Source organism: Neopelma chrysocephalum, unplaced genomic scaffold, assembly GCF_003984885.1.
Source record: "Neopelma chrysocephalum unplaced genomic scaffold, ASM398488v2 Primary Assembly neopelma1_24, whole genome shotgun sequence".
NCBI lineage: Eukaryota > Metazoa > Chordata > Aves > Passeriformes > Pipridae > Neopelma > Neopelma chrysocephalum.
Window position 1 is genome coordinate 1,616,887 of NW_020897693.1, and position 23,628 is coordinate 1,640,514.

The following is a 23,628-nucleotide window of genomic DNA, read 5'->3' on the forward strand; positions in this document are numbered from 1 at the left end:
AAGAGTCCTTTGAAGTAGCATACACATTCCAAGGACTGCAAACAGCTGGAAAACAAATAAGAGCATATGTGTTTAAATCCAATGGGTTGACATTTTCTGAGTCTCATTATTTCAGAAATACTTCAAAACTATCCATCAGGGGAATGTGTCTGATTTTTTGAAAATAAAACTCGTTCACAAGCTACCATCCTTTGGCATGACAGAAAGGTTACAAACGCTCCCAAAGCTCCCAGAGTGAGCATCAGCTCTAAACACTCGAGACCTGGTATTTTAAAAGGCTTTCTATCAAATTAAAAAACAAAAAGACCCAAAAAACACACAACACAAAACCCACAAAACCCAACCACCCCAACCCAGGGAGATAACATCAGAAAAAAAAAAAAGATTCTCCTTACTGCACTTCCTCTCATGACTATCAGCTTTATTTCCTCTTAAAGTCCACAAAAAAAATCAGCTGACATCCCCCCTGAAACCAATTCCAGCAGGCAGATCTGCCAGAGTTTGGAGTCTGGGCTTTTCTACATTACAAGCAACTGAGTCAAAGCCACAGGCAACCTGAAACAGCCTCATCTGGGCATTCTCAATCCCTCTTGACAAGGAAGGGAACCAACTCAGCCCTCTCCAATCAACCCAGTGTAACCTCTCCATTAACATCCTTCGACCTCCTTTCCCTTCACATTTTTCCCTTGATAATGCCAGTTATTTTGAAGGAAGGCACAGGTCATGTGTGTTTGCTACTTCAGAAAAGTCAAGCTATTTCTTCTGCAAGAGAATTAACCTTTCAGATAATAAATGGATGTTTGAAAGCAGACACCACACTGGCACAAGGTCTCAAGCCTTTTCCAAGCAATAAACCTTAGGAAAAGCTTTCCTTCTTAGAAGCATAAAAGAACACACAGAGAAGTATGAATTCAGCAGAATGTGCCCAAGGAAACAGTTAAATAAATGTCCATGCTATCAAAGCCTACTGCAACCTGTGCAATAACTTAATTGTGTTTGCAAAAGGTTTCAAATAACGAAGAGGTACTAATTAGGGTCCAGTTTCAAAACACGTTCTTCTGAGGATTACACATATACATATCCCCATTAACAAATTGGCAGAAATGATCCTGGGATTATTCTGCCTAGCAGGTAATATTTTTGGAAGTTTTTGGATTTTTTTTAATTTCATCAGTAATACTGAATACATGCATAGTAATAGCTTTAAGCTCTGTCTCAAAACCCAAAAGAACTTGCAGCCAGGATCTGTTAAAAAGCTGAAAAGGAGAGTGATTTGGTTTTTTTCAACAGCACTGTCAGTGTAAGTAAAGCTGTGAGTGAGGCAGTGTTGGGCAGTGACTTATGGTGGAAGTTGCTCCAAGTCTCCTCACCTCTGATCTACAAAAACGAATTTCCCATCTATCGCGTGTCGGGACACGTATTCCGTAGGTTTCACCCGGATCTCGCCGTTCACCGGCTGTGGCACCACGTGGGGATGGAGCCTCCCAATGGCAACAAGGCAGCTCAAATTACAGCCCTCGTTATCAGGCTCGTTATCCTCATCCAGTCCCATCTTTGTCGGAGGCCAGCTTTTTAAATATCCTGTGCTATGAATAGTGCAAAAGCTTTTGCGGTCTGCTGTGAAAAGAGAGAGAGAAAAAAAACAAAACAAAACAAAACAAAAAACAAACCAACAAAACCCAGAAAAGCAGTTAGGTCGTGGGTACAGCTTTGGAGAACTTCAGCTGAGTTCTGCTAAGAATGCATCTCCTCTCTGACCCAGGAAATTCGGGATGCTGTTCACTAACGCGGGGCTGAGGGAACTGGGGTTGTTCAGCCTGGAGAAGAGGAGGCTCAGGGGTGACCTTGTCACTCTCCACAACTCCCTGAAAGGAGGCTGTGGTGAGGTGGGGTTTGGCCTCCTCTCTCAGGCAACCAGTGACAGGACAAGGGGAAATGGCCTCAAGCTGCACCAGGGGAGGTTCAGGCTGGACATCAGGAGGAATTTCTCCACAGGAAGGGTTGTCAGGCATTGGAACAGGCTGCCCAGGGAGGTGGTCGAGTCACCACCTCTGGAGGTGTTCAAGAAATGACTCAACTTGGCTCTTAGTGCCATGGTTTAGTTGACACAGTGGTGTTTGGCCAAAGCTTGGACTAGATCTTGGAGATCTCTTCCAACCTTAATGATTCTGGGATTCCAGGGGATTTTCCTGCACTCCTGCTTTAATGAAGCTAATCTGAGATAATCCAATAAACAATTTATCTTGGCAAAAGCCTTGTTTATGCTGAAACACAAAACAGCTCAGACCAAGGTTGCTTTTGATAATCTTCAAGCAGAAATTGCATCATATTGTATTATTTCAGCAAAGAATGGAAATAATCTAAAGGACTGTTCGAGGAAATTAGTAGATTAATAAATAAGAGGCCTCTCAACTCCTACAAAAACCAGGAACAATATGTTTGGCAGAATATTCACTGTTTGGGGTGTACCAGTGACAGCTGTACACAGGGGTGAGGATGAAGATTCACAATGGCCAGGAATACAGTCAGAATCCAAAAGGGGAATTCCTATGCCTCAGCACTGAGCAGGCCTGAAAACTGCAAGGAGGGTGACTTTCATAGGGAGGTAAAAGGCTTATGTCTAACTGCACAAACTGGCTTCCTTGGGGATTAGCACAAAAGCAGGATCCAAGGCTGAAGCTGTGTTCAAACCTTGCAGGAAGTACTTGGGGCAGCTGCCACAGCCAGAGACAATACACCAAAATTGCCTTCTGTTCTCTAGCTGTTTGTCTTTCCACTTTAACTAACATCCAATGTATTATCCGAAGTACTCAGAGAAGAAAGTGTCAAATTTGGGCTAAATATATATTCCAACATGTCTAGAATAATAGGAAAAAGATATTATCAACACTGATAAAGTTATGACCAGATATTCCTGGTGGAGAAATGCCATGTTTCCAGTAGTCAGAATGTACCAAATCTGCAGATGAACTCAGAATAAACTCTTTTTTAAATTGGATATTCATCCAAATATCACTTGTCAAATATGGAGCAGAGAAATAGAAGAAGGAACAGCTCCCCTTTGCTGGAGACATTGGCGAGATGGTCAATGCCCGAAGGAGGGTGCAACAACCACCTCAGAACTGCTGGCACAACCTGCCTGCAAAAACTCCAAGAAAGCAGAGTGGAGAATCACAGAATGGTTTGGGTTGGAAGGGAAATTAAAGATCATCTAGTTCCAACCCCCTGTGCCCTGGGCAGGGACACCAGAGAATTTGTCTTTATATGTTAATACATTGTGTAAGAGAGACTGGGGCGGTGGCAGGGGGGTGAGTAACAGACCTAGACACAGTTCGGAATAAGAAACATTTGGCAATAAAATGTGTAATAGTTACCTTTCTTCTTTGAACAGGTTGAAGGGAAATCCTTGTCTTCTACTTTCACTGAAGGCCTATTGCACTTCATCCTGCAGAAGAAGGACCTCCTTGCTCCCGAGCACAGCCGCGACGGCCCGGGTGTGATGTCGGTTTTGACCGGGAGTCCGGCTGCAGCAAACAGGGAGTGAGGGAGGGTCTTTGTCAGGGAAAAGTCAACCACACACCTGGTTACACCACACAGCCCAACCACACAGTGTTTTCACTTCACTGGGACTCGCACAGAAGTCCTTTTAAATCCTTCTTCGGGAGCACAAGTTCTATTTTTGAGATTTGCACTTAAGCGACTGTGCAGGACTCAACCAACCCTTTCAACACGACAATCTCTGGTTACACTTTCTGCTGTGAGAACACTGACACACAAAGCTGGAGAACACGGGATTCTAAAGGCACAGATAAGCAAGAGGTTGTACAAATCCACACAAGTTCTGTAATAGATGTTGTGATTTCTCTGAACAGTAATCAACTGATTAGAAGTAAAGAGAGTTCATTTCCCCATAACCAGAGAAGTGTTCCATGCACAGCCACTCAACAAGACCCTGACCCTTTGGACTGCACTCTTCCATCACAACACCCACCCAGAGAGCAAATGTGCATGCACAGAACAGAACAGCCCCAGTGCCATTCCAGGTCCATCTCAACTGGTGTGTTCCAGATTTTTTCACTGTTCTGATGGAAGAAGATAAAAAGGTAGCAGGGACCTACACGGGGACTGCAAATCTCCAAGACCTACACTTATGCTTAAGAAGTCTCTCTAGCCTTGCAGAAATAACTGCATATGGACATGCCCTAACAATAACCCCTGACCTTTATCATATTCTTGCAGGAGATTCTTAGATTCTTTTCTGTGGAAAGTGATTGGAGAAACAACCAAAACAGATCACTCTGGGAGCCAACAGCGAGTGCTGGCACAAACAGGGCTTCAGGAAGATGCCTGGGATGCGTCAGGAGCACAGGTATCAGCCAGGCCAGGGATGCAGCTGGTGCTCCAGGGGCAGTGCTCCAAGAGCTGATGGAGGATTTTAATCACACAGCAACTTTTCCACAGCCTGCTCCCTACCCCAACCATTTCTGCATGGGGATATGGATAATCCAACTGCTATAATAAGTGTACAAAAAATTCTCGGGCCCTGTAGGCTTTTGACACAAGGAGGAAGACAACAATTCCAATGTTTTAGTGGAAAGTGTGGCTCCCTTAAAAATTAGAATCGAGTGAGGTGACCTCTAGGAGGTCAAACTGCCCCGCACCATATGCACTCTAAACCACTGTTCCGTGGTGAGGGTACAAGCTGTGCCTGAGTCACTCGTGCCAACACAAAAATAAACACGCACATACATACTAGTACTCTTCACCAATATGAGTTCTTGAAATCCTACCAATCAGTCTATCATAGCAGATGGGAAGACTGTAATTCATAGTATTTATTTTTGCCCTAACTTTGTCAGAGGCACACAAAAAAAAAATATATACGTGCCTGACAACCGATAAAACCAGGAGCCAGAAAAAACTTGAGTTGATTCTGCTGAAGCCTCCAGCCTCCCTGCCCTGGAATGATCTCTCTCAGCTTCAGTTTGTGAAGTTGAACTGGTGGCTTCTGTGAGATGAGATCCTAGAGATTTCTGCTCCTGGCAAGCATGAGACTTAATGACCTGGAAATCTGCAGTTTTAAGATACCACCTTCTACTTAAGCAACACGGACTCCTGTCATGAGAGGGATTTAAACACCCACTCACCTCAAAAGCAGCAGAGATACTGAGCTACTTTAAAATATCAGAGTGGAACAGAGCTAAGAGACATGGTAGGAAATGATTCCAAGCACCAGGTTAAAAACCTTCTAAAAGAAAGGTTGGGTCATTGACGGAAGCGGTCACAAGTAATCAATAAACAGATAACTAAAATGAATCCTCTTGGCTGACAGCTAAGGATTACCAAAATAATACTGAGCGTATTCTGAAAATTGAGAATGACGGATTAGAAGTAATGGTTCACATGTTTTAGTAGAAAAAGTTAAACCTTCAATGCCTGGAAAAAGAGAGGATACCTCACAGGTGAAGCCAGTTCAAGTAATGCATCATAGAGCAGGGCATGCCAAACCCAACAGCTTCTACATTCAGGTATCTGTTTCATACTTACTTCTTTTTACTTTTCTTGTTTCTTCCTGTCTTTCAGCTAAAACTTCCTTGGCATGAGCCAATCCAGACAGCAGCCACACACCCCCAGACTTTTGACATGAGGCAAATACTCAGAAGCAGTGAATTTGGATATACGACACGTTCTCAAAGGTGGTAACACTTACTTTTTGCATCTATGAGCCTTTCCCGTGGTGCAGTGTCAGAAGAAGAGAGCTGCTCCTTCACTTTGGCAATGTCTTTAGGATGGAGATAATCAAATAAACTTTGACCAATCAAATCATTCTGTAGAAATTGAATATTCAGTCAAAAAGTAAAATAATGGTTCAGTATATTTTCTCAATTTTAGCATCCAGTATGAACAATCCTTTTACATACAGGTCTAACCAAGGAACAGCAAACATCCAAGATCCAGCCTCATTGCAGGGGGCTGGGACTGGATGACCTTTAAAGGGTCCCTTCTAAATCAAACTATTCTATGATTTGATGGAAGGTATGTTTTCTCTGCATATCTACATTATGACTATACTACACAGTAATTTATGTCATCATTTTTAGTAAGAGTTTTGCAGAACTGGCATGTTCAATCCACCACCACCAAATATTCTGGTTTCTCCTCAGTCTCACTTCATACACTGCACATCTGAAGGAAAAATATTATAGTTGCAAATATTCTTCTTCAATACTTACATATGAATAGGTATTTAGTATATACCTGACTAAGGGCTGGCTAAGGAAAACTTTTGAAGCTAATACAGGTTTTAAATTTGGTAAGGAGTGCAGATGACAGAAAGAATGAAGAAGATTATTTACACAATATATGGTCCAAGTTAAGCCTTATGTTGAGCATATATTAAAAACCTGCCTTTGGTATAATTGCTTCCCAGTTTCCATCAGTGAGGATGCAAGCAAAACCAGGGCAGACAGAAAGAAAACTAAGTCAAAAAATCCACATGAAGCAATTGGAAGAACCCCAGACTGATTTTTCAGTATTTGCTTATTACATAATGCTTTTGCAAGCCTAAGGGTAAATCCCTGATCAGAATGCATCAATCAGGGAATTAAAGTTAGTTCCCTTTCACCTCCTTAGTTTGAATGGAAACCAGAAACAATCGTCTCTAATGACATGGCAGGGAAAAGCTCTCTCTTTGCAACACCTCTCAGCTTTCAAGGCAGACTATTCACAAACCTGCCTCCCATACAAATGCATAACCATAAAAAAAGCTCTCAAATCTTTTAAGACCTAACATTACTTAAACAGGAAAAGAATACCTGGCTATAGTTGAGGATCTTGAAAACAGATTCTGAAACAAACAGTATCTTTCCTCTGTCACAGCCCACAACAAAAAGAAATCCATCTGCTGCCTAATTAAAAAAAAAAAAGTCAAATATTAAGTTACACTTCCTCATTGCAACATTATAACCTTTAAAAACACTATGTATAGAGTAGAATTTCTACACTAGGAGAGCTGTCTTAACATTTAGAGATAACTGAGTCAACAGGCAAAATGTGAAATTACAATAGGTTTTTTTTTGCATCTGCAAACATTTTTGGCATCATTCTGGGCATCGTGCCCAGGATGTAAAATAACTTCTATGAGAAGAAAGAACTCATGTCTTGCCCAACAATATTATGATTATGTTTAATAATGCCTTCAAATTAAAATATTATTTAAACCGTATTTACTCCGTAGTTCCTCTTTTAGAAACCAAACATAACCTGGATATTTATTTCTGTGCCTGTAGGCAACTGATTCCCACTTCCAAAGGACTCTTTTTCAATCACACACAAGCACGCAGGAACAGGTCCCAGTTTTACAGCCTTGGAGACACAATGTTGTAGAAATTAATTCTGCATATGCTGATCTGGCCATTGCAGTGCTCCATCAGTTACACAAGCTACAGGAAGAGCTCAGCCACTGACAAGTGAGATATCCTCTGTAAGCCAAGTTTACAGCAAGCAGCCAAACACACTAAGTCATGTTACATCAGTGACCTCAAAAAAGGGTGTTCCTTCTATCACTGTACACTGAAAATCATGGCAAGGGAGCCCGTGGCAGAAAGTCTGCAGGAACACAGTTTATATAATTTTGGCTCGTTTCATGAAATAACTGAAGATTCTGATGGTTACCATCAAAATATCAGTTTCTGTAAATCTCCCTCTTTAATCTTTCTGCTTAAATTAAGAAATGCCAGTCATCGTTAAACTCATTGGCTCTATGAAGCAGTCTGCAGATTTTTGTAATTATCCCCCATAATCAAAACATTTTTAAGCTGAGATACAAGGTATTAAAATACTGGTGTTGTGCTTTGGGAGAGTCATATTCACAGCCATTAATATCTCTTAATTAAAAGTTGAAACATACCCTGAGAATAAGGTGTTTTAATTCATCATCTGATAGAAAAGCAGGCTTATAGTTTGCTTCTGTATATGGGTTTGTAGCACCTAAAGAAAACAAAAACAATTCCCTTACCACCAACTTAACAATACACATTTTAATGAGCACTTTTCCTTTGGCTCCTTTTTAGACTGTTGTTCATTGCAGATGTTCTGTAAAATGAAAATTACTTTCTGGTTCTATTTTACTATCAACGTAAGCTCTGTTGGTATTAACTTAAAAGAGGATGAAGCTTTTTTGCTCTAACACAAATACTGCATTATCTAGTAATGCAAATTAAATGCCTTCTGAGATACAAAAGTATTCCTTGACATATTTTTTAACCCAAATCCTGTCCTTGATTTATGGTCTAGTCTCAGAAATTAAAAATAAGAGATTAAAGAATAAAAACATTCAAACTATTTCTTCTCCTTATAACTTAGAAAACATGACAAGCTCATGTAAACAAATTGTCACTTGGGAACTTACAAATCAGTTCTCTCATTCCGCATCAAAGACAAAAACAGCATTACAATGACATCATCTCACAATGCCAAAACCCCAAAATTGGCAACAAATGAGGCAGCTATTTATTGAAGAGTAATTCTTTTCATTCTATTCCCTTCCTAAAGGCAAAAGAGAGTCAAATCAGTAACCACTGAAGTGTTATGAAGTATTAACCTAATTAAATGACAGTGGCAGAAAAGTTAAACCCTTCGAAAACATCGGGATAAAGATGGAAGACACCACCTCTCCTAGAAATAAGAACAGTGGTTCTTTTTTTTTAAATATACTGCATCTGTATCTTTTCTCAGCAGCGTATTTCCTGAAGGCTTAAGCTTTCAACATCATCACCAATTGTGCCCAAGCACTGACTCACTGTTATATGAAGCTTTAGGACACACAGAGATTTGCAACACCCCCAACTCTTTCAAACCTGCGTGTTTCCCTTCAGGTGCTTGCAACGGAAACTGGTTTCTGGAGACTAAAATTCTAAAGACTAAAACTGAATTTTCAAAGTGCTCTCCACTCTTTCACACAGAGCAACAGGTATGAACACAAAACCTTATGAGTCCTGGAGGAATATTGCTTACACCTAAAATCCAGCCTCTCTATCCGACCAGGTTTGCACATTGCCTGCTTAGAGCTTAGAACCAACTGTGCACTGCCACTTAAGCCCTTTGTTCCCTCTCCTCACCTTCCTCAGCTGCCTTGGTGCTGTGGGACCTGGTGACAAGGATCACTAGGTCAGATGATGGAAAACTATTCTTTCCTCACCCCAAATTTTCCCAGTCAGATCAGGGTATTTATTGGACCATGAACTAGTAAGCTATAAATGAACACTCAGCGTCAAGTGCTAAGAAAAGGGGAGACGTTCTTCCAAACTGTACTGACTTGCTCCATTTTGGCAAAAGGGCAAGAAAAGGAGAGGAAAAGCATGGCTTTGGGGAAATCCCATACTGGATCCTCCTCCTCCAGCCCCAGCCAACTCACCACGTAGTGTTTTCATGTGCTGCACAGCCATTCTCAGCACGGTGAGCTTGTCCAGCTTCCGAGACATCGCGTTGCACGTTGGGACCAGCGAGGCCAGTTCGTCTATGAAACTGTTCATTTTATCCCTGCGCCTCTTCTCAATCTGACTGTGAGCCTCCCTGAGCAAGGAAGGTGGTGAAGGAAAAGAGAAAAGCATGACAAAATAAGGCACATTAAAAAATGCCCAAATCCAGCATGACAAAACCACAAAAGTAACGTCCTTCTGATGATTGTTACCCTCTTGTCCTTGTGAAAAGGACATCCACATACAGAATTCTTCAGACATTTTATGTCCGTGATTTGGGTAATAATAACAAAAGCAAGAGGCAAGGCTGCAGCACATGGTTCTAATTTACCAGAAAACACATATAACTTTGGCCATACTGAACCCTCAGTGCTGAATCAATCCACAAAACAGTGCAAAATTATCCAGATGTTTCTGCTGCTGTGCATCACTTTTATCCTCAGCACATAACACTGAAACATGACTGGCACCCAAAAGGTCACAGATAAGCAAATTCCAGTGTACATAAATATTGAATAAAACAGCCTTAGATTGGGCATTAGGAAAAAATGATTCACCATAAGGGCTGTCAAGCACTGGAACAGGATGCCCAGGGCAGTGTTTGAGTCACTGTCTCTGGACATGCAGATGTGGCACTTGGGGACATGGTTTAGTAGGACTTGGCAGTGCTGGGTTAATGGTTGGACTCCATGATCTTAAAGGCCTTTCCAACCTAATTCTATTCTATGATCCATTTCCATCAAGCATTTGTAATCACTGTACTACATGAATGTACTAAGTATTTAAAACTACTTTTTGCTGTGGCAATACAAGTCTTCTACTTATCCTATAGCTTTTTATTTGAAGTATTTGAGATACTTCTGAACCAAACTTTTCCTAATCAGGAAAATTAATTATAAACACTAAACAATTTAATTTTTTGGGGTTATATTTTCCCACAATAAGAGTCACTGTTAACACTTGCACAACCCACTATTGAGTCTGAAAGAAGTAAGATGGAGAATGTAACATTATCAGAAACATACTGGCTTCAATTTCAACACCAATGAAGTGACTAAAACCAAGTTACCAAATCAGTATTTTCACAAAACTATACCCAAACCTAATGGAAAATGTTAGCAGTGCAGAGATATGGGAAAAAAAGGGAAGGTCAGTTAGAACAAAAATATTTTCAGGAGAAGAAACACATGAAAATAATTCATATATGGCAAAAAGCAAGAGATAATTCTTTCTAATATACTTGTTTAGAGCATTACCTTGCATTTTTTATTCTGCCTTGTTGGTCTGCATACTCCAATCTGTTGAGAAACAACATCACAAAGTTACAATGCTGGAATCACTCAATCCAATTCTTTTAATGCATCTTACATAACTACTGATCCTCATTAAAATCAGTTGTTCAGAATCTGAATATTTATCTAACCTTTCTAGAGAAAGAATAATATTTATTTATTACTGTGTCTCAAAGTTTGGGGTTTGGGGTTTTTTTTTGCTTGTCTGTTTTACTTTGCTCGACAATCTTATGCCTTTATCCCAGCAAAGAAATAATTTGGGACACGTGACCACAGTGACACTGAGAACAGGGATCCACAAACAGGATCCTGTGTCAGTACTGTGGAACTAACATTTCAGTGACTGTATCACCAGTACCTTCCATGTTGGTCATCTTTATCTGTATCCATACCTTCCCTGCAGAAACAGAGCAAAGCAACACATCACAAATTCAGCAGGATTAGCAGAACAGTCATCAAACTGCCATAAAATTAGAATAAAGTATTGCTGTCATCTTTAAACCATAAATACAAAGATAAGAATACAAAAGCGACAAAGTTGTGTGGTTTTCATAATATTAAAGCATTTTCTTAAATTAGTTGTGTCTCCTTCAGAACTAACTAAATGGCACAGTTTGATGTGTTTGACAGTAAAACATGCTGCAGTTCAAAGATATCATCTGTTATAAAAATGTTTTTCAGTTAACCAGAGGAGGGGAAAAAAAGGACATATCAAAGCAGTTATTTTTAAGCCTTCATCAGCACTAGCTCTACCACCTTGCAATTTACAAGTTGGACCAGAGGCAGTTATCAAAGTGCCTTGCATAAAATTCACAAATTGCCCTGAACTGCTTTGTGCAGATGCCTGTGTGTTCTACACCCCATTTTGCCTCATGGCGGCTGATTTTGGGATAGAAGATGGTTATAATCTGGACCAACAAACCACCGGAGATGGTCAAATGTGCATGGAGAGAGCGGAAGACTCTATGAAACTAAGCAGGCACATTTTAAACTGGTACAACTTTCAGCTTGCTTTTCTTTCAACATGAAAGAAAAAAGGAGGCATGAAGAACAGAAAGGGAATAGAAAGGATCCCCCCTTACTACATTTTAATATTGTAACCATATGCACAGAAATAAGCAGGAGAGGAAAGCGTAAGTTTTCCCAGTTGTATTTGGTAAAAAAAGTTGAATGCCTACGACTGCGTGTCTTTGGTTAGACAAAATAAGCAGGAAGAGAATGTTTTGATTTATATACATCTGTACAACTGTGCTTAAATGGACTCTCTTAGGCCTAGCTCGTTCTGTTTTAATTTTTACCTGCAAATTTTAAGTAAGTGGAAAGGAAAGGCAAGGAAAAACGCTGAGTATCTTTTTCGAGTGAAATCAATTACTAAAATATTTATACTTACTCAAAAGGAAAGCCATCGAGTCTGAAAAGAAAGAAAAATAGAGTACACCATACATAGGAAATAAGAATAATGTCTTACATTTTCTGCTGAAATGCTCAAGCTAATTCATATTCTATTTGAAATGAAAAGCACAATGAAAACAGGACAATAGCAGTGAGCGGTATTCTAAAGAAACAAGCTTGTTCAAATTAATCTACTTCCTGAAAGAATAATTCTGCTTTTTAAGAAAAGATAGCATAGTTCATGACACTTAATGTGGAAAAACTAGTAAAACAACTAACCTAAATTATGTTATGCAAATCATTGAGATATTGTTTCATCTTCAGAAAGGAAAGATCTGTGCTTTATGCGTGTTGTCCTTGTGGTTAGATAAATGGGATTTCAGAGGACTCTAAGGCCAGAAATAAAACATAAAAATAAAAATAAAGTATCCCAAGTTTCTCAGTTTTTGATGATTCTTGTCCAGCAGGACAGATGCACATTTTGCTTCAGTTAGTACTGAAGTCCCAAGCCTGAACTTTACACAGACTTTATCATATCATAAGGAAATCAAACAGAATTTCTACATGCACACTAACTGCTGGCATCACTTCAAGACTGTAAAGTGACCTGAAATACCACTGAGCTTTACCATGATAAGAGGCTATGTTTTATAAAAGGCTTATGAAAAAGTCTTCTCATTTCAGCCACTAACACACTAGTTATTCGAATTCAACAGTGGACACAAGCCTTCTTAAAAAGAAACGTGGTAGTGTTTCATATATTATGCACTGCACTCTTAGATCAGTTATATTTGTGATTAGCTTTAAAAAGACGTTCGAATAATGCTCAATGTTTTCTTCGTGTGTCCATCTGCACCCCTGAGTTACTGTGTGAGCCACTGGCTCAAAGCACTCCTGATGCTCACAATTAAACTGCTCTTGTGATGCCCCCTTTAGCTCCAGGATGCTTGTTGTAACAAAATTCATTTTAGCCTTAAAAAAAAAACCCAGAAAGCAAAATCTAAAAGAGGTACTAGGTAAGTTACAAATGCATCAGGATAGTGTGTTTTCTTATCATATATTATTTCAGTTAAAAACATTAGTCCCACGAAAAAAAATGAACTGTTTGTAGACCTGTGTATGAAGTCTTGGATTGTGGCATTTGTGAAACAGAACACAGTGGAGCCTTTGCTGAAGTGACAGCAATAGGCTGGGCAGGAATTTTCCTGGAGGAAAGGAATTTTCCATGAGAAAGAATTAAAATAGAGTTGAAAGTGCAGCTGATCAGTATATTTGCTTGTACCTGAGAGGTGAACAAAGAACCACACTAAAACAGTTGGGTTCTGCTTTCCTTACTCCCTGGCTTCACTGGTACATTGGGACAATTTACAAAACAATTAATTGTTAACAGGCAGCAAAAGCTGAACAGTAGCATTTCTGAGCATTTATCCATCCATCCATCCATATATCAAGAGGGATCAAGGTAATCTACCTTAAGTTCTACTTCAAAAGAGGAACATTTACTAGCCACCATTTCCTTTGCAACACAACATGAACTGTGGCACGACTACAGCTGTTGTAAACTTACTTCACTGAGGATTCAAGGAAACAATGTTTTCACATATTTATAAAAAAAAAGCACACAAAACCTAAAGGGCAGAATTACAACTTACAAGAGCAAGCTGTCTTTTGGAAAAGAGGACTTGAGCAATGCTTCCTACCCAGAGGAATAAAGATGGAGAAATCCTTTCTCTAGAGAAGAGGAAGTTGGTAAGATCGAGGCTGTTCACTGAATTTTGTAGTAGTCAATTCAACTGGAGGGACTCATGTACTTTTCAAGAAGACTAAAGGCATGTTAGAGAAGGTACATATGCAGCATGTTTGTGGTCTTCAAAAAGTGCATAAAGTTTTGTGCATAAGGTCTCCTAAAAAGAAGTCCTACACACAGGGAATCTAATTCTTAATTGTCATGCTTGGCATGAATTAAAAATTCTGCCCCTCCCTGTAAAAAGAACTGCCAACACTCCAAAGCCCACAGTGATAAAATTTGTGCTAAGTTACATAAAACCAGACTCTGTGGCCGTATGAATAATGGATGTGTCCATTCCCAAGCTACCCTGCAGCCAGACTTTGTTAAGTTACAACACATGGGAGGTTTGCACAGTGACTTGGAGTAAGTAGGTTGGTTTTGGTGTTCTTAGTGCAGGAGACATTGCACACTTGGAAATTTGGCAAACTCTACTACAACCTTCACTATCTAAAGCAGAGTTGGTGGCATTTCTTTTTATTTCAAACACCTGCCCCAGGAGAGAAGCTATGGCTTGGAGAGTGCTTCTGAGCACTGTTATTAGCAAGCTTCACTTAGTGAGAAAGCAGTTTTCTTGAAATAAAGCCACACTCTACCACTGACTGAGAAGAAATCAGGTTTTTATTGTGTCAGGGTTAATAGCCTACAGTCGAGAACTAACACAAGATTAAACCAGTTGATTAAATGAAAGGCAGCTTTAATGCCTTAAACCAGAGACTACTTAGATTCATATTTGACTGAGGGACCAAAATAGTTTCATCAAGCAAAGGCTGGCAGCACACTGATAGGAAGTGACTAAATAGGCAAAAAATAGGTGAAGAAAAGGAACAACTCCTAGTTTTGCTTCTGCTTTTCAATAAATTTATTACCTTCCCCCTCCACTAGTCAGACATTTTTTTCCTATGTCAATGGTCAATATAATCAACCTTCACACTGTACTTTTCATCAGCACTAATTCCATCCCCCCATCAGCCAAAAGCTTTTCTCCTCAGCCTCACCCCATCTGATAGCCCTCAATTCCAGCTGCACTGAGATGACAGCTTTATTTTAATTATTAAATAATGAACTTTCCTCTTAGTGCACAGCAGCTTTTTTCTTTATTGAAACCTTTAAGGCAGGTTGTCAAGAAAAGGTCATTTAAAAATTGCTATAAATACTACTATAGTCTCCCACACTGTATTGTTGTGTTACCACCTCTTTTTAGCAGAGCTAAATCAAGAGAAATCCAACTTACTGATAATCGGTAGAGCTTCCCTTTCTTTTCCTATTACAATCCATTCCTGAAGTGCTAAGGGAACTGGAGATCAAGTCAGCAGGGTCTGGTGACATAAAGTCACTAATTGTAGAAGATATGTCCATCCTTTGGTCTGCCATTGGACTGTCTAACATTAAGGGAAAAAAAAAACAAAAACAAGAAACTCACCAACCAAAAAAAACACTGCATTAATATGAGCAGAAACTCACATATTTTTAACCAAAAAAAGTTCTCTCAAACTTAGCATTCTTAAAAACTGAGAAAATCACGGTTTCTGTTATTTCCTTTTGCCATAAAACAGGTAATAGGCACTTTCTCCTTTTCCATATACCAGTGTGTTGAATATTGCACACAAACCATGACCATTCTCAAAACATATCACTCCACACAATTGTTTTTAAAGAACTGTCAGTGTGATCTTTAACCAAACCAGGTTTACTCTTATTTTAACTGGCCAGCCAATTATTTCTACCTAACAGAAATACTGCTGACTGGGAACACTAGTTTCAGTGTGTCTCTCCATTTGAAGATCATATTATCAAAGTTCACAAGCTTTAAAAGTTATAATTCCATTGAATTTCATGGAACAGAATTAAGCAGATTTCCACAGAAATCAAACACCTCCATCACAGCAGACCACCCAAATAAAAATCCTAATAACCCAATGATGGTCTAAGAAGACTAGTTAAAAGTGCAAATTAATCTAATTGGCTTTTTTTATCCAAAACATAGACTTTTTTAATCCTCTAGACTGCAAATAATTATATTGTTGGAAGATACCCTGTGAAAAGTTCATTTCTAAAAAGCATCAACTGTGAAACAGAAGAGTTTTTACCTGAAGGCCTGTCTTGGAAGCCTAGATCCACTTGAACAAAGATGATGATGCTCAGCCCAAAGCAGCTGATCACCTTAGAACTCTTCCATGCCTCATATTCTGTTGGTCAAATACTCTCAAGAACCTGAATGGGAGGAAAACCAACAAGCTTAAAAAACACCTTCAAAACAAGCATGTTTAGAACAAATGTTTTAGACACAGTTTACAACAGCAATACGTGTTTCCTACTCAAGGATAAAACATTCATTTCCTTATAAAGTGTAGAAGCTTTACCCATCCAGCAAGAGGGTTGGATGTTGGGATGTGTATCTCCAACGGACCAAGCTGTGGAACAAAAGGAATCTCTTCAGCATCACTTCCATTTGGGCCCTGCTTATCATTCTTTGGTCTTTGCATAAACCCCCTCTGCTCATAATCAATGATCACACACTCACAGTCATGAACACATCTGTTGTCAGATGACACCAGAACAACTTAAACTGCTGTCACAGTGCAAAAGACAGACTTATCTCTTCCCTCCTGACTGCCTTATTTTAAGGTGGCTAAAGCAGTAAGACAGTTTGGGCTTGGCTTATTGTTTTATTTTCCACTGTATGAGCAGTTTGCATTTTTGAAGGACAGGGGTTAAGCATTGTTCTATTCTGCAGGCTTCAAGTTTTATATAAAATCCACAGCCCACACTACAACTCAAGTCCTTAAATGTGTTTCCCAGCTATACTGTAAACCTAGTGGCTGGGCTGCAGGTGGTTGCCCTTCCATTCCAGATTGCTGTCACAAAACAAGTTTTTCAGCAAAACTTACTGTGGAAGACTTTAAAACTGTTCTACGTCTTCCTGCTGCAAAAAAACTTTGCAGGTCTATTGGGTACATTGTTTTCTGGTTAATGCACCTGTGAACATCCTGACTGCCCTTCCAAGCTGTGACAACAGTAGAACTTCCCAATTACACAGAACAAGCAGCTCCCATGACACTCTCAGAAGCTCACAAGTCAAACAACCAGTGTTCTGTCAACATGACCAAATTATAACCAATTTTACTCAATCACATGCAGAGACAGGTTACGAGTTATAAGCCAACAGAAACCTCACAAAATCCAAAATCATGTGGTGTCCTTTTCTCCAGTGCTGCCAGAACAGCAAATTCAGACATTCACAAGTGTAAATTATCTAATTCACTGCTCCTATTATGGTAATAAGTCAGGATTGCAGCTCTTCAATCTAAGGTCAGGCAAGTCATTGCCTTCATACCACCAACTTCTGAACAGGATCACTGTTGTTCTAGAAGCAGAGCTTCCAAACTCTCCTGGGGGCACATCATCCATCTCACCCAACAACTTCTCTGTGGTCCTTTCCCAAACAACCTCCTTTTCCATTTTTGAGAATGTCCAGGCATGTTGGTACATGCATTTTAAGAGGCCAAAGCAGAAGTTCACTGACAAAAGCCAAACCAGTACAAATTTAAGTCAAATTATAAACTGCCATTGAATCCATAATCACAGTTGCTTTACAAGGCTTTCTTTCACACTCATACAGTTACTTGTAGACCAGGCCCTGCTTTCTCCTTTCCCTTTAGGACTGCCTGCAACAGTCAGCATTTTAGCTTCATAATCAGAACACTGCACAAGTCACTGTGCAGTAATGCTAAAATAAAAAAAAATTGTTGTTCATCTCAAACAAAAATTTCAAATCAGTTCTACAGAAAAGAAAAATCTTGAAATTAAGTATCCATTCAACTGTGCTGCTATTTTAAATTATAACTGTCTATTTTGATAGTTTCAAAGCAGCTATTTTAAGTCTCGACCATTTAAGAAAAAAACAAAAACCCACACATAAAAAGCAGAATTCTCAATTTGTTTTCCAGTCAGTCCTTTCTCTACCATGTCCCAAATGCTCATCCCAGTTCTAAAATCACAGTCCTACATTTCAGCATTATAGGAGCTAAGAACAATACATGTCTCTTGAAATGAGGTTTAAAGTTAAGAAAATGTCAACCCAATGATCAGAGTAAAAATCAACATGCCCCACTAAATAGTGAACAGTTCAGAGAAGTGTTTTGTTGCAAGGCTTTCTTAAAATTCTGAAAAATTGAATATTTTACTGTCTTTTCAGCCTCCAGCTGCTTGATGTTCAATGGCTAAAAAAAATTCTCTATGGGAATGCAAAAGTTACCCATATATATATATGCAAAGTTCAAATCTTCCATTTATGATGCCAAGCCTGTTGCCAAAGTACTCCAGAGACCTACTTGAAAAATTGCCATGTAGTCCACTTCCTGATTAAATTCTTCTGTAGATGAGAATCAAACGATATTTTGTCATTGTATCGCATGACAGTTTCTCTCTACAGCCTGTTTGGGACTCTACTTCCTTCGGGATTCCCCTTCCTTGCATTCCATCTTTCTCCAATCTCCTATAACAAGGCTAATGAGACAGTAAAAAGAAATCTTACTGTTCATCCCTCATTAAAAAAAAAAAAGTTAGATAACACGTGACCAGCTTAATCATGCAGCAAAGCTGATCACGAGTACATAAACACCTCTGAGCAAATCAAGGTCAGAGCTAAAGTAGGTCAACTACATGTGCCAAGCACCCACCCGGGAGTCAAGACCTCTTTACACAAGGCCCATCAGTTTTGGTTCCCCCTAGGCAAGAGTCATCTCTCTCCAACATACTCTTGTACAAGAGATGCAATTCATAACTTTATGAATCAGAAATGTCTCACACTTAAAAAGCACCATTTCGCAACAGCAGAGGAAAACCGTGGTGTGGTTTCCTGAAGAAGCAATTGAGAAGATACTCATTGTCCCTGCGTGTAAGGACTGAAGCAAAAACAGCTACGGAGAGGAAATCATCAACTTCCCTTCACAGCAGCATTCCATCACTGGAGTTCACTGTCACAGTACAGACTAGTACTAAACTGGTTATTTGTCTTCACTAACAGCACTTCAAGAGGTGCTGCAGAAGTCTGGAGGCTCCAGATGCTCATGGACTCAATAATGGGGGAGATTTCGGCTGCAAGAGTCGCTGTGATGATTTCAAGATGCAGACAGACATACGTGGGCATGGCTGCTGCAAGTAACAAGCAGTTCCTACATCAGCATCCTTATTATGGAATACTCCCTAGGAATCATTGGAAGATCTTTGAACTAAAGCAGTGGTATTTTCCTTTTCCTTCAGTACTTAAGGAGCAGCTGTCAGAATACTTCATATTTTCCAAATACATTGATACCGTTTTGGTTTAATGGCACATTTATGTTCCTTGAGCTCCCCAATACTATTTGCAAGAACACTGTACTCCCAGAAGACAAAAAGCCCTGTGGCTTCCTCTCACATGTAGATACATCTCACCTCACTCTCTGGGGCAAGGAAGTGATTTTACCCTGGTTTGCTTGTTGAGGTCACCCTTTTACCACTCACTCATCAGCATGTTCACCAGCCCCTGGCACCCTGTGATCCACGTATGAGCTCTCGAACTCCTCCTGACATCAGTAGCTCATGTTTCGACCCCACCACACACACAGAGCAGTGATGCAAAATCCTCCTGCAGCTCCCCCAGCCCCTCACAGGAGGAATACCCTGCTCTGGAGAAGGCAGAGACTGCTCAAACTACTCTTGTCTTCCAACACCTGCTCTCCATGTTTCCTAAGGAAAAAGTAGCAGGCTGGAGGGAAGAAGCCCATGAATTTAAACGAGCCACAAAGCTACAAGATAAACAATTTTGACATAGGAGGAAAAAGTCTCGAAGGAACAGAAGATAAACTCCACATGCAGTTTCTCAATAGATCAATATGCAGTCAATGTGCTCCCCCCCACCGAAAACGCCTGTTCATCAGCAGCGTCTGAGAAAAGATGGAACAGGCCATCTCATGGCATCACCTCACAGTTTTCCAGATTGTCAGAGTGGCAATGGAGCCACAGGACAATATGCTGCATTTTATCTTGTTCACAGAACACTGAGAATTCCAGATCAAGAGGGGCCTCAGTTCCTATATCTCCTTGTTTATAAGGGAAAGTACCTAAAACTTTTACTTCCAGCTACTTTAACAAAGGACTTCTCTGTTGTCTCAAAACCAAGGATAAGTGGTAACTAAAACAACTTTCTCTTGCACTGGGGAGCTCAGAATTAGACCCAGAACACAGAAGTGTCAGTAAATGGGAAGGATCACTTCCCCCAACCTGCTGGCAACACGACTCCTAAAGCAATCCAGGAGGCTGTTGGCCTTCTTTGCTGCAAGGGCATCACTGCCAGCTCATGAACCACCAAGATCTTTTCTGCCAAGTGGTTTTCCAGCTGGACAGTCCCTAACCTGTACTGGGATTGGGCTTTTCCTCGCTAGGTGCAGGACTTGACATTTCCCTTTGCTAACTTCTTAAGGTTCTTTATAAGGTTCTTGGTGACCCTTTGCTCTGGCCTGTAGAGATCCCCCTGGTTGGCAGCACACTCATGAGGTGTGTTAGTCATTCCTCCCTGGAGCTGGATTGTCTGCACCTCTAAGTATGGAGCTTCAGACAGCATGGAAGGAAAGGAAAACAGACTGGTTCTTGAAAGAGAACCCAACAGATTTAACAACCTTCAAAAATCCCAGCCCATGCTCAGATAAATGTGTCCTTCAAGGCTGATCCAGTCCCATGGGAAGGCCTCATGGATGGAGATACGGACCATCTTCACAGCAGGAAATGAAAACTGGAACAAATCCAAAGCCAACTCATGTCACTTCCAGGAATCAAACCTGTTCAGACAACCTGTCTGTGCCATGGATGAAGCATTTCCCTCCCTGGCAGGGGACTGGTGTTTACCTCTGGTGGTACAGCTAAAGGTCTAACACACAATGCTACAGAACTGTCCTAAGAACCAGCATCCTGACTGCCCAGTTGACCCTCAGACACAGGGGATTCCATTTCCTCTCACATCTCAAGGCTGTTTGCCTCTGCACCTACGCAGTGAATCCCAGCTGCAAGAGTGTTTCTACAAAGCTTGCTAGTTTGCAACCATTATTGAAAGCTTGATCTGGTGTAAGCTTCTCGTCAGCCAAGATTAGACTCTTTGAGCTCTCGTTCTTTGAAGTGAGCTTATGTTGGCCTGTTCACATATTTCATTTTGGGCAGCCATCAAAAGGAAACATCACAAGGGAACTAATCAAGCCCTTGTGAAGAGGTGGTGATGCACACTCTTGGAAATCAGTGCTAACATGTTGCTGTTACCAAAGGAATTTGGCCTGCTTCAGTGATCAATCCGCCAGTACACGCACTCCTTAGGTTTCAAGAAACTGCTTCCACGGGGAAAACAAAAAGGGACCTGCCTTTCTTGGAAGACCAGGTTTGAAGGGATTTCTGAAATTTCTACACATAAAGCAAACTGTAGCCCCTCTACAGGCTTCTGGGAGTAACAAATACTAGTCCCCACAGCACAGATACTGGGTATAACTGTACTGGTGCTGAAGGAATTCCTAAGCTTAGCCACAGTGGACAGAGTAAGATTAACCAGCGCTTCAGATGTCTCTGCTCGGAGCAGGAACCACTGAGTTCTGCCTCAGAGCTCTGCAAACATTTCATTGGGTGCCTTGTGACATTTTATAGGCACACTGAGAACACCGCAGGTATTCTAGGAACACATGTTGATATTTAATCTCAAATGTCAAGATGGATACACCATGGAGGGCTGTCACACAACCTGCGTGAGGTAACAGCCGAGCTCCTGCGAAGAGTAAGAAAAACTACACCAAGAATTACACTCAGGTATAACTATCAAAGATCCACTCTCAGTCAGAGCACTCCTTCATGCCTTTGGATGTCTTATTTCAAGAAGTCCTATTAGCAAAAACATCCAGACTGATTTCATTGGAGACAGATACAACCAAAATGGAATAAAAATCAGTTACTCTGAGAACAGCTGCTTGTAGGAAAAGGACTGAGCTCAACTTCGGAACTGTTTTAATTATTTAAAAAAACCCGACAAGTCCAAACCAACGTATTTTAAGACAATGCTTCAGAAATATCATTCAGTATAGCACCCCAGATTTTCTGTAATATAAGTTTTATCTATATCTATATAAATAGATCTATAAATATAAATATATCTCTCTATATAATTACATTTTACATTAAAATTACATTACATTTTACATTAAAAATGTAAAAATTACATTTCAATTAAAAATAGGGTCCACTGATGTTAAATGCTGGTAAAGTAAGTTCATAACATCTAAGTTAGGGTGTTGCATTTAATTCTCATTTATTTCAATCCTTCAGAAGATTTTGTGTATGTGTGGGAAGAAAGAAGGTATTATATTTTCAACACTGGGGAAGATGAGAAGACTTAAAATTTCTGTTGTCTGTAAATTTTAAGTCTTTTGGACCAGTTATCTAATCAACTCATTTAACATCAAAATCAATTGTTCTTTTAGTAATGACAGACCCACAGCTAAAATAAAATATAAAAACCAACAAAAACCAAAACCAAATACAACAAATGAAATCTCCTCCCTCAATTACTGAAATACAAACTTAGCTGAAGTTTTGAGTTTCCAAGCCAGGTCCAGCCTCCAACACATGAAGGACACACTGTTTCACAACCACTGAATGCAATTCTTGCTCATCAACCCTAAGCCATTCCAAGGGTTTTGGAGGGGGTGGGAGGCTGGGGGTGTGTGAAAGACAGAGGGAAATCTATCCTACCATGCAAGTAAATCAATTATCCACCATTAATGGGCTTCAAAGTAAAACCCTAATCAAAGTTATTGTTGATTTCTTCAGTAGGTCACGTACTTCCAGCGTGCTTTGATCGGAAACACACACCCAAACCCAAAAAACAACAAAAACCTTCTCAGTTGAGGAGCCAGTGGTTCTGTGAAGTCTCCCAAGTTGTACACATTACTTCTGATCTGTCAACAAAATGTCTTATCTTGTGCTGCACTGTAAAGTCGCCTTCAAAGGCAGAATTTTTAGATTAGAAATGTCTGCGTAAGAGGACTGTACACAACTTGGACTGACGTTTCTGGAGCAGGAGAAGCACACAAGATAACAAGTAGGTAAGCTCCTTAACTCACTCCTCATGTCACACCAACAGTGGGAACTTACAAATCAGCACATCTGGAACTCACGGCTGGGAATGCCCACTTTTTGCACTTGCAGTCCAAAACATGCAGTTTTCTGTTTCCAGATTTCATCCGACTCCTAAATATGAGCACCAGTTTCTAGCAGACAGATGCTTCAGATCAAGTTTTGAAGGTATCTTAACCCTTCAGTTACCCAAAGTGAATAAGTACATTTCACGCACTTAAATATCTAAAGTTGATGAATAAATGTCCCAAAGCCCAACTGTTCATTGTAAGTATAACTGGGATATGATCTGGGCAACTTTAATTCCTTACTGCAGCTCAGTGAAGCTCCTACATCCTCACTTCCTGTTGTCTTTCAGTGGCAGGAAGGCAAAACCCTCTCAGAAGTTCTAAGAAATGCACCTTTTAAAAGGTATCCATGTGAAACAGCAGTTTAGCAAAACACTTCCCCAAAGGTAGAAGCTGTATGTCAGATCCCACTCTAACACCCACCCAGTCCCAGCAGTGACTTGGCACACCACAGAATCCCATCC

General features: G+C 40.2%; 1 protein-coding gene across 8 annotated transcripts in view; it reads right to left on the reverse strand.

The window, feature by feature from the left end:
- The window catches only part of ARNTL (aryl hydrocarbon receptor nuclear translocator like), a 50,566-nt gene that overhangs the window by 10,316 nt on the left and 16,622 nt on the right, over positions 1-23,628 (reverse strand). Inside the window, exons 1-12 of one of the 8 annotated variants that reach the window (XM_027699512.1) lie at positions 18,284-18,505; positions 16,040-16,163; positions 15,184-15,331; positions 12,162-12,182; positions 11,130-11,168; positions 10,736-10,777; positions 9,416-9,573; positions 7,910-7,989; positions 6,816-6,908; positions 5,711-5,828; positions 3,375-3,524; positions 1,371-1,614 (exon numbers count right to left, since the gene is read on the reverse strand). In XM_027699512.1, the coding sequence (XP_027555313.1) occupies positions 1,371-1,614; positions 3,375-3,524; positions 5,711-5,828; positions 6,816-6,908; positions 7,910-7,989; positions 9,416-9,573; positions 10,736-10,777; positions 11,130-11,168; positions 12,162-12,182; positions 15,184-15,323 (1,085 nt within the window). In that variant the 5' untranslated portion in view covers positions 15,324-15,331; positions 16,040-16,163; positions 18,284-18,505. Of the gene's footprint in view, positions 1-1,370; positions 1,618-3,374; positions 3,525-5,710; positions 5,829-6,815; positions 6,909-7,909; positions 7,990-9,415; positions 9,574-10,735; positions 10,778-11,129; positions 11,169-12,161; positions 12,183-15,183; positions 15,332-16,039; positions 16,259-18,283; positions 18,506-23,628 lie in introns of those variants that run through there. The other 7 variants (XM_027699487.1, XM_027699531.1, XM_027699522.1 and 4 more) reach the window with 7 other exon arrangements.